Here is an 11,452-nt window from a genome sequence, read left to right as displayed (position 1 = left end):
CGACGCCTGGCATTATACAGAAATCCACATTAGTTTAGTGCTCAGTCAGTACCTTGTGCCTGTCTAGTTTAGCCAAGAGCTCCAAGTCAGTCCTGTCTGACACTCCACCGTGAAGAATCAGGACTTTCTCATCAACCAGAGTGGCCAGTGGAAGCCAGCAGAACACATCTTGCAGTAGTTTTAGTATTTTCTTGCCGTGTATCTGAAAACATGATACTAAGTTTTAAATAATGCACTTGATTTATCTGCACTGAGAGAAACTTTTGCTTTTAAGAGCTGCGTACCTTATATTTATGCATCACTTCCTTGGTAAAACCATATCTAGAGTTAGAAGCAGAAACAGATATTAAATTTAGCGATATTATGTATGGCACAGTTACATTCTTATAAAAATGCATATTCTATATGTATACCTATGGCTGATTCATGTTGATGTATAGGAGGAACCAACAAAATATAATAAAGCAATTATCCTCCAATCAAAAATAAATTTAAAAAATATATAGAGAAAAAATATTGCAAAATAATTGCCAACTCTTTAAAATTATAATATTATCTGTGGGTAGAAATATGGGATACTTTAATTTTCTTTTGCTTATCTATATTTTGTACTTTTTCTATAGTGAACTCTTACTGTTTGTATGATTAAAGTGTTTGGCCATGTGAAAACAAATGTAATAGTTTTATTAGAATAGTAGGATAATGTGTAAACTTTTAAGAAAATCTTTTAAAATGGTATATATTGTGTATTCCACTTTATAAACTTGAAGACTGCTTTAAAAATGCATCTAACAAAGAAGAAGCTCTGGAAAAATAACTTCACAGTCGCAATCAGTAAAGACCAAATCCCCAAGCGTGTTTTGGTTTGTACCGTAAGTTCACAATATGGTCCTCATGGTTTCCTCGGTTAAGATGGAACTCTTTTGGGTAAACCAACATGAAGGCAAACAGAACCATTAGGATCTCGACTGAATCCTTCCCTCGGTCCACAAAGTCGCCATTGAACACATAGGCCCGCTCTGGTGATGGGAGGCCGTTCTTCCAAACGAGAGTCAAGTCCAAGAAGAAACATAGGAAATCGGGTCAAGCCATTGTGCATCTGACAGTCACATCAGGCCTGAAAGCCAGTGCTGTACCTGAACAGGTCTAAATGCCTAGCAAATGATTCCTTCCGTCTACATTTCCTCTTAGTGGAATAGTTATCACTATACAGAGCATTTGGTAACTAAAAATAGGTATGTAAATAGCTTTCAGTTGCTTTGATAATAAATAATTTTCTCTATTTAGTACTTGATTTTCTTTTTCCAAATAATGATTTTATTAACCATAGATTTTCTGTTTTTTAAACAGTCTACAAAAATACACTATAATATAATACAATAATCATTTTTACATTCTGCATTTGCTACAAAGTAGCAATTATTACTCTAAAATATTTTAAAATACAAGTAATACTTAAGCATTTTTTAATAGATACTGTATGTGAACTTCTAAATTAAACCTCAGAACAAGACAGGAACATAATTTGAGGGTTCATACCTTATAAAATATAAATATTAAGTCATCCAACTGGCCATGTAAATCTCCTAACAAAGAAAAAATATCAGTTTTGAATGATCTACACCATTGTTTCTAATTTTTACTATAAAAAAATACTCATTGTATACCTAACACTAATGCAATATTATGTCAGTTGTAACTCAATTTAAATGAAAATACCCAGGAAAACATGATAAACTTATGGTCACTCATTTTTCCATATATAAGACAGGGACAAATAATTAGCTGCTTCCTAGGTGGTTAAGTGGTAAAGAATCCACCTGGCAGTGCAGAAGACGTGGGTTTGATCCATGGGTTGGGAAGATCCCCTGGAGAAGCAAATGGCTACTCACTCAAGTATTCTTGCCCGGAAATTTCATGTACAGAGGATCCTGGTGGGCTATATAGTCCCATGGGTCAGAAAAAGTCAGACATGACTTAATGACTAAACAACAAAATATTAGCTTCCCTGTTGCAAGGTTAGTTAATATTGAAAGCAGAAAGCATGCTATTTCTTCTGTATGATTATCACAAACAGTAAATGATATATTTTTACTAAAGCAGAAATGGGACAGAATGGTGTAGGGCTGAAAGCCTGGATGAGAACTGGAGAGATTTCTGCCCCATCTTAAAGTAAGAAGCTGGTACTCACTTATGTGGGTCAGTGTTACAAGATTTTTCAAGAAGTTGGAAATCTAGATTTTAACATGAAATCCTCCCAACTTTCAAACGCTGGAAACTAGAAATTTCAGAACGTTTTGAAGCAGACATCGCAGGCTGCGTGTGGCCCTGGAAGTGCTGGTTTACAGCCCCTGTGTGATCTAGTCTCCCCTATAATGGGTATTAAAACATCACTGATCATATAAGGAGATGGAGAAAGTTGTCATTAACAGGATTTCTCTCTAAGAGGAAATGTAGACAGAAGGAATCATTTGCTAGGCATTCAGACCTGTTCAGGTACAATAAATAAACTGTCTTCTAACAAGCGAAGGTCTAGTTACTTGCTGGAATTGTGTTCTGAATGGACAGCATGAGTTTGGGGCCAAATCTGAATCTCTTGGAAAAATCAAGAAGAGGCTGGGCCCTCTGGCCTACAGTTCTCCTTCATGGCACCTGCCCTCCCCACCCCCAGTTTAAGTAATTGTGGAATAAATATGTAAATATATTCAGTGTGAAGGCATGAAGCTGGCCTGCCCACGTGGCCATCAGGACCCCTCTAGCCCTCCCTTCTCTTCCCCACAACAGGCAGAATTTTCTGGTTCATGTCCAGCACATAAAGCCACTTCTGACTGGCTCTTACCACACACTGTGATTTCCTCGCTGTAACAAGTGGAGACCCGGTTGATGTTTGGCAGTTGTACCAGGTGTTTCCTGGCTTCATGCAAAAGATTCAAGACATAGCGAGCGTGGAGCCTCTACTAGGAAGAAGAGCAGGGAGGGGACAAAGCAACACATATTCATGAAGGAAGACGAATTTACCACTGAATGACCCCAAGACCACGTTAAGTGACCCTAGTAAACTGCTCCTGGGACCTATGCACAGATGGTTTCTTTTTCACTCATCCTCTGTCCTTGTTCACGTTTTTATCATCCTTCAAATACTGAACCAATGTCCTCTTCTTTCCTACCCTGTGTAACCCTTTCCTTGCCTTTAGCTAGGGAGAAACATATGATTGTTTTATGAAGAAGTGCATATACACTGATGGTATCAGTGATCCTGACATTACTGGGAAAATCATCCCATCTTCTGCAGTGAATTATCTTAATGTGAAATAAGGGGAAGGATTGGAATCTGGCCTAAGAGCTGGAATCTGGCCACTTCTCACTACCTCTACCGCCCGGGTTTCAAGCTTGGACTATATTACAGTAGTCTCTTGACCCACCTCCCTGTTTCAGCCCTTGCTCCCTACACTCTGTTCATCAAACAGTATGACTATTTTAAAAAGAAAGCTGGATTATACCATTTCTGTGCTCATGGTTTCCCCATCTCCTTCAGAAGACTGAGTCTACCCTACTTACCCCTCTATCTCCATCTTCTGACACTTGTTTCCTGGTTCCCTCCTCTCCAGCCCCAGTGGCCTTGCTGATGTCCTGGAGCAGTCCAGGTGAGGTCTTGCCCAGGGTCTTTCCATCTATTCCCTCCACCTAGAACTCTTTCCCCAGATGTACACGTGGCACACTCCCTCACCATGTTCGACCCTTGCTCAGAAATCACCTTTTCAGTAATGCCTTCCCAGATCACTCTGTAAAAGTGCCATCTCTCCCACCGGGAACTTAGCTTTTGCTCTGACATAGCTCTATCACCTAATATATTACATATTATATATATATATATATAAAATGTATATATATTATACATATATTACTAATTTGTTATTTATTATGTCTCCCCACTAAAATGTTACCCCTCTGCAGGCAGAGATTTGTGTCTGTTTTGTTCACTGTTCAGTGCAGTATCTGCAACAGTGCCTGCCCATGGCAGTGCTCAATATCTGTGAGATGAATGAACAAAGAAATTACATGATTAGGAGGAGGGGTTTTCAATATATAAAACCCGGCTGATCAACCACAAGGTCCTGGCTAAGAAAAGGGCGAGTGGCTCTCTCTGGTGGATCCCTGACATGAACACCCTAAATCCAGGGCCATTCCTTTTGCATTGTGTCTACTCTGCTGCTACACTTTACGTGGGATTGCTGGTGACCCAGGACCCTGGCGTGAGCTTACTTGTTTTCGTCTGAAAGCTTCCACCAGGGCAGTTGCATGGTCAGGAAGGAGTGGGAAGGAGAGGCGTGGCCCTGTGTAACTGTCCGGTACCTCGATGGAGTCGTAGTCACCGCAGTTCTGCGTTTCGGAGGCCTGGGGGGATCGCTCCTCAGTGAACATGCAGTTCAGGAAGTCCCCTAGGCACAGAAAGGGTGGACGGGTGGACAGGCTTAGAGCAGGCCCTCAGACTCAGGCAATACAGAGCCCGTTCCCTGGACCGTACTGGAGGGGACGTGGCCGGTTGGGCAAGGGCGCCAACGCAGGGGAGGAGAACGTAGAAGGCGAGGTCATGAGACTCTAGGATGGGCAGGACAAAGGTTATGTTATCATGTCAAAGCCATTTGACTTTTATTTTAAGAGACTGACTTAGAAAGTACAGGGATTTAGGGGCTTAGGTTGGTAAGCAGGAGGAAAGGGGTACTGGGGAAATGAACATATTTTCAATACGTTTCCCATATTTTTCTACATTTGCTTCTTTTTGTCCCCCTTCTCTACAAGGATGGTGTTTAAAAAAAATTAATGCACATTTAATTTTCTTAAAAGAAAATTTTAAGTGGAAGTTCACAGGCATTTCTGGGGTACTTAGTACGGCAGATGCCTCAGACTCTCCGGCAATTGATTTCCAAAGGCCGCGCCAGCATTGCTGCCTGAGGGCTTCCCCAGGATCTGCAGACAGGCCGGATGCTCGTGAATGACCCCTCCCATCCGCCCCTCCCAGCAGCTCCCACCAGTGACTCTCAGGAGTTGACACAGACTCCAGTTCCTGCTGCCTTCAGGCTGGAGGCTTCCTGGGCTGTGTTTTGCGTTATTTCCGGGACAAACTGCCGGTTTAGCTCCCCACTCCTTCACTGTGTGCCTCCCCTTTCCTGAGCCCCTCCTCCACCTCCCAGTGCTTCCTGTATTTACCAAATAAACTCCTTGTGCTCAAACTCTTGTCTCCAGGTCCGCTTCCAGGAGAACTTCCTCGCTTATTCCCTGGCCGTCACTAGATTCACATTCTCACTCCCCGTGCACCCCCGGCCTCACCCTGATATCTCTGACCCTCAGACCTGAGGACCCGCCGGGCGGCATTTCATACTCACTCTCATTGTGACTGCTGGGGGTGAAGTGATCCACAAGGTAGCTGAAGAAATTGTGGAGCTGCAGAGAAACCCAAGCAATTATGGCTTTAGAGACAGAAGGGGAACCCAGGAGTGATCCTTCCAGGCCCCTGGGGCTTGCTGCCCGGGGGGCTGAGGGGCAGAGCTGGAGGTGGTCCCGTCCCACATTCCGGCACACCTTGACCTGGTCTTGCTGCCCGGCATACTCGATGGACTGGAAGATGCTCCAGGTGCAGCGCCGCCTCATCTCCAGGCGGGCCACGTAGCGTCGGTACCACCTCTGGATCAGGGCTGCTGCCCTGAAGGCTGTGACACAGATGGAAAAGCCAGTTTGTGAGATGGGACTCCTGGGGCCTAGCGGGAAGCTGAGGGTGGCAGGAGGCAAGATGGGGGGAAAGCACTACATTTTGCCATCAAATAGGAAGGATTTACCCCACTGATGGCCAGGGAGCCCGAGTCCCCCTTCCGGCCCCCATCCCTCCTCCAGTCTTACCTGTTACACTCATGTCATGGAGGGTTATTGGAATTCCCACTGTTTAATGAAAACATTTATACATGTAGAGGTGGAAAGCTTGGATTCTGAGAAGGACATGTAAACTGGAGAGGCTGCAAGGTTGCAGTATACTTGAAGAGTGGGAAGATGCAGATATTACTCAGCCATTAACAGAGAATGAAGTTTTGCCACATGTATCTGTGTGTGTATGTGTGTGTGTAACTTGGATGGACATGGGGGGCATTATGCTAAGTGCAATAAGTCAGAGATAGGCAGATACTGTGTGATATCACATATGTGGAATCTAAAGACTACAACAAACTAGGAAGCAAACTAGTATAACAAAAAGGAAGCAAACTCACAGATCTAGAGAACAACTCGCAGATCTAGTGGTTGCCAGTGGGAGACATAAGTGGGGACGGGCAATATAGAGGTGGAGATATGAGGTACAAACTATTAGGTATATAATAAGCTACAAGGATATATTGTACAACACAGGGAATATAGCCAATATTCTATAGCAACTGTAAATGGAAATTTACCTTTGAAAACTGTATAAAAAATAAATACATTCAAATGCAAAAAAAAAAAAAATGGAGTGGGATGATGCGGGGGTCACAGGGTGGGAAGGATATTTTGATACCAGGTGGCTCAGATGGTAAAGAATCTGCCTGCAATGCCGGAGACCTGGGTTTGATCCTTGGGTTGGGAAGATCCCCTGGAGAAGGGCATGGCCACCCACTCCAGTATTCTTGCCTGGGGAATTCCATGAACAGAGGAGCCTGGTGTGCTACAGTCCATGGGATTGCAAAGAGTCAGACACGACTGAGCGACTAACACAATAGATAGGATGTCAGGAGTCTGGTTCTGAGCCTGGAAATGCCCTGACCAGCTATGTAGCCTCAATCCAGTCAACTTTCTGGGCCTCAGAGTCCTCATCTAGAAAAGGAGATGAACTAGATGATGAGTGGGGGGAATAAACGTGCATCACTACATACTATCATGTCAGGTGGGGGTCAGTGCTTGCTGTCCCCATATTCACTCTATCCCTGTGGCTTGTATCCCCATCACCTCACATCCAGGGTGGTGCTGACTGTCCAATCTGAAGGGCAGTCTGTGGACTTAAGACCTGTGCTGGGTGCTCATGTACTGCAGGATGGCTTGAGGAGGTTTCATTCTTCCTTTGAGCTTTAGGACCTGCAGTCAACTACTGCTGCCAGAGAAGAGGACAGCTGTCCACATGAGTGACTAGACTCTCCTTAAACTCCTGGGCCTGAAAGTGCCCTCGGGGATGAATGGAGCCTTTGTGGATAAAGCTGGATTACAAAGGAAACCCGGCAGGTTCACTCAGGTCAACCTCGTGAAAAGCAGACCGATTGATTTAATATATTTAGCTGGCATTAGAGAGCTCATGGAATTCTTGCTGATATCCCTAAGAGGAGATCCAACAGTGAGTGGGAAAAGAGAACCTTGAGAGGAATTTAAGCAAAGCTGAATTTGATTTTCCGTGAGGAAAAAAAATGTCATACACTAAGTATGTTCCAAAGGCACTCACAAAATAGTAAGTAACAAAGACTAAATTATGTAAATCCCCATTCAGAATAGTGAATGCAACATCCAGAATAAGTGGTCCTTACCTAAAGTAACGCTTTAGGAATTCAGGGCAAACACACAGACATCTGCTCCTCACTATGACTCTGACATGGAACCCAGGAATCTGCAGGTTTAACAAGCTCCATGCATCATCCTCACTTGTGCCAAAGTGTGAGCAACACTGAGGAACATCATGGCCACCAAGTTTCCGTGAAAATGTCGTTTGCTAACTCCTTGCCTCAGGCATTTTAAGGCAAATGCTGCTGACTAGACATACACTCAGCTCCGCTTCGGCTACTCAGTGCGGGGAAAGCGGGTAGTACCTCTGTGTCCACTCTCCCAAGCCTCCATCTAGAACCTGGGTTAGCTTTCATTGAGATGGCCGCTGTGAGGTACAGCGTAGTCTAAGGACCTCCACTCCATCCTCCGTTCCCTACAGTGCAGTATAAGATGCTTGGGTTTCCCCTCCTCAGCCTTGTGCAGAGCACGTCCTATGGGAAAAGTTACAGACACACCTGGCTGTGAAAACTCCACACTGAGGACCAGGCAACCACCTGGGGAGACAGAAGTCCAGGTGAAGAACCATCCCGGAAGCTGAACCTCCAGCTGCAGCTGTCCTGAGGGTCATAGGCAAACCATCAAGCTGGGCCCTTGGCAAATTCCTGACCCACAAAATCACGAGCAGAATAAAATGGTTGTCTTAAGCCACTAAGTTTTGAGGCCGTTTATTATGCAGCACCAGATAATTGGAATGTGAATTGTATACATGTTTTATAAAATTATAAAACAAATTTAAATCAAAACAAAAAAATCAATGTTTAAAAAGCAAATGTTAAATGAGCGAATCTAACCTTGTATGCACTGCTGGCATAACCATGTAGAAAAGAGTTCTTTCAAATGACTTGAAAATTCAGGAATTGTATATGCCTAAGTGGATATACTCAAAGGGCAAAAAGAACTACAAAGAAGTCTTAAGGAGTTTTCAGTAATCATATTGTTGTAATAGTACTGTTATTGTATTTCTGATTTATATACTGTAGGACAAAGTAAATAATACCATACTGGTATCATTATTAATAAAGAGAAAGGAGATAGAATGTCAAAGTTGTTAGGTAAAATTATTGTGATCCTAAGTATAAATTGTCCATTAAAATAATGCATATTTTCCATATCTGTTCATTGAAAAAGTATAGGAAGTAATGACCAGCCTGGTCACGAACACCCCAAACCCTGGAGAAATAGTGATTTCTAATCTGGAGACAAAAATATGCAAGATGAGCCTGGGATGTGTTGCCAAACTAGAAAGGAGGCCATGAGTTTATAAAGATACTTAAGTTCATAGTAACAAGTGAAAGTGAAAGTCGCTCAGTCATGTCTGACTCTTTGTGACCCCATGGACTATACAGTCCATGGAATTCCTCAGGCCAGAATACTGGAGTGGGTAGCCATTCCCTTCTCCAGGGGATCTTCCTAACCGAGGGATCGAACCCAGGTCTCCCACATTGCAGGCGGATTTATTACCAGCTGAGCCACCTGGGAAGCCCCATAGAAACAAGGTGTTAGCATCATTTCCCTTGCTTCCTTCTACATCTCTGGTTGCCTCGTCCTCTTCGACCTGATGCTTAAGTACTAGACTCCTTCATTGCTCTGTCTTTACTCTCACTCTAGGCTACTTCAGTGACCCCCGTGGCTTCAACAATCACCCATACTCTGATGCCTTCCAAAGGCATGGATCTCCACTGACGTCTCCAAAAACCAGATCTGAATATGCAACTGTCTACTCAGCACTTCCACCTGCATGTTACATGGGCACCTCAAATCCAATATGTATAAATCATCACTTTCATTCTACTTGAACTTGGTTCTTCTCCATTAATTTTATGTCAGAAATTGGCATTATCACCTACCCAGGTATGCTGGATTTCCCAGATAGCTCAATGGTAAAGGATCTGCCTGCCAATGCAGGAGACCCAAGAGAAAGAGATGTGGGTTTGATCCCTGGAGTAGGAAATGGCAACTTACTCCGGTATTCTTGCCTGGGAAATTCCATGGATATGGGAGCCTGGTAGGCCACAGTCCATGGTCTGCAAAGAGTTGGACATGACTAAGCACAGAACAGGTATCTAGAAACCTGGACATCAATCTTTTCTTTGTTAATACTTTATTTTGTTGCTCAAATTGATTTCTTTTTTTTTTTTTTGCTTGTTTGTTTTTTTGACTGCTGTGCTGGATCTTCATTGCAGTGCACAGGCTTAGTTGCCCTATAGCATGTGGGATCCTAGTTCCTCAACCAGGGATCAAAGCTGCATCCCCTGCATTGGCAGAAAGAAGAAAAAAGTGTAGTTGCTCAGTCGTGTCCAACTCTTTGTGACCTCACAGACTGTAGCCCTCCAGGCTCCTCTGTCCATGGGATTCTTCAGGCAAGACTACTGGAGTGGGTTGCCATTCCCTTCTCCAGGCTGCATTGGCAGGGGGATTCTTAATCACTGGACCACCAGGAAGTACCCGGGATGTAAATCTTGATTCATCCTTCTCCCCAACCCCATATATGTAATCAGGTGGATCCTGTCCATTCCACCTCCTGAGTATTGTGGGAATTCATCCTCTTCTCTCCCATCTCTATAGCCACCAACTCTGGACCATGGCATTATCATCTCTTGCTTAGATGACTTTTGTTCTTGTTGTTCAGTCACTCAGTTGTGTCCAACTCTTTGTGACTCCTGCAGCATGCCAGGCTTCCCTTTCCTTCACCATATCCTGGAGCTTGCTCAAACTCATGTCCGTTGAGTTGGTGATGCTATCCAACATCTGTCCTTTGTTCTCCCCTTCGCCTCCTGCCTTCTATCTTTCCCAGCATCAGGGTCTTTTCCATTGAGTCAGCTCTTTGCATCAGGTGGCCAATGTATTGGAGCTTCAGTTTCAGCATCAGTCCTTCCAATGAATATTCAGGGTTGATTTCCTTTAGGATTGATTGGCTTGATCTCCTTACTGTCCAAGGGACTCTCAAGAGTCTTCTCTAGCACCACAGTTTGAAAGCATCAATTCTTTGGTGCTCAGCTTTCTTTATGGTTCAACTCTCACATCCATATATGACTATTGGAAAACCCACAGCTTTGACTATATGGACCTTTAGCTTCTAAATTGTTCTTCCTTCTACTCTTACACCACCCACTCCAATCCCTGCCACAATCCCTTCTTCATGGAAGCCAGAAGAGTCTTTTATGTATGTTTTGAATTCTACAATGGTTCTTCAAGCCTTTAGAATGAAGTTTAAATCCTACCTGCTCCTGAGTGATCTGGGCTCTGCACAGCTCTGCAGCCTCATGCCATGCCATTCTCTATCTGATTCACGTCAACCATTCAGTTCCTTGAAAATGCCTCTCTTTTTGCCTGCTTCATGACTTTGTTACCCTCCACCTGGAATACCTGGAATGCTATTTCATCCCCTTTTTGCCCAATCTTATTTCTCTCACTTGTAAAGGTGGAGTTTGTGGTAAACTCAATGGACAACACTGACTCCTTGAGTAAATTTTAATTCTATTAAATATAGTTAATCAAGTCCTAAGATATTCAGCTGAGTATCCTGTGGTCATGTCACAAGGAGGAGAAGCTGATTTTCAGGAGTCAGCATGAGGAGCAATATAACGATTTCCTGTCCACCCTGAGAAGCCCCTCCCTGTGCAATGCAGGCTTCCACTGGGGTCCCCACAGTTAGGCTGAAGGTAGGAAGCACATACCTTTCTCTGCATTCTGGAAAGCAAAGTGGTGTTGGGTTGAAGTGCCGCTTCCCATAACTTAAGTGCGATGTTTCTGCAGGACGCAGATAGCAGGTCCAAGGGAGAGTGAATTGTTTGCTGACAAAAGGAAGAGGGAACCTGCAACAGGGAGATTTGGGTAGAATATTAGTTCAGGTAGAGCAAACTACCTATGAGCCTTGTCTCCCACATCATGAAAATATATATAA

The 11,452-nt window shown here is 43.7% G+C and overlaps 1 protein-coding gene across 1 annotated transcript in view; it reads right to left on the bottom strand.

Annotated features, from left to right (window-relative positions):
• PPEF2 (protein phosphatase with EF-hand domain 2) overlaps nucleotides 1-11,452 on the bottom strand; it is a 58,864-nt gene that overhangs the window by 24,070 nt on the left and 23,342 nt on the right. Inside the window, exons 4-12 of the mRNA XM_086405346.1 lie at nucleotides 11,226-11,363; nucleotides 5,581-5,708; nucleotides 5,385-5,442; nucleotides 4,264-4,439; nucleotides 2,840-2,954; nucleotides 1,540-1,586; nucleotides 872-1,038; nucleotides 285-321; nucleotides 53-202 (exon numbers count right to left, since the gene is read on the bottom strand). Of these exons, the coding sequence (XP_086261472.1) occupies nucleotides 53-202; nucleotides 285-321; nucleotides 872-1,038; nucleotides 1,540-1,586; nucleotides 2,840-2,954; nucleotides 4,264-4,439; nucleotides 5,385-5,442; nucleotides 5,581-5,708; nucleotides 11,226-11,280 (933 nt within the window). The 5' untranslated portion in view covers nucleotides 11,281-11,363. The remainder of the gene's footprint in view (nucleotides 1-52; nucleotides 203-284; nucleotides 322-871; nucleotides 1,039-1,539; nucleotides 1,587-2,839; nucleotides 2,955-4,263; nucleotides 4,440-5,384; nucleotides 5,443-5,580; nucleotides 5,709-11,225; nucleotides 11,364-11,452) is intronic.

The sequence above is a fragment of the Bos grunniens genome, chromosome 6 (genome assembly GCF_055505025.1).
Source record: "Bos grunniens cultivar Pamir isolate PY7600 chromosome 6, Bosgru_T2T1.0, whole genome shotgun sequence".
Lineage (NCBI taxonomy): Eukaryota > Metazoa > Chordata > Mammalia > Artiodactyla > Bovidae > Bos > Bos grunniens.
The sequence above is the reverse complement of the archived record's forward strand: the minus strand, read 5'-3'. Positions and strand labels throughout refer to the sequence as shown.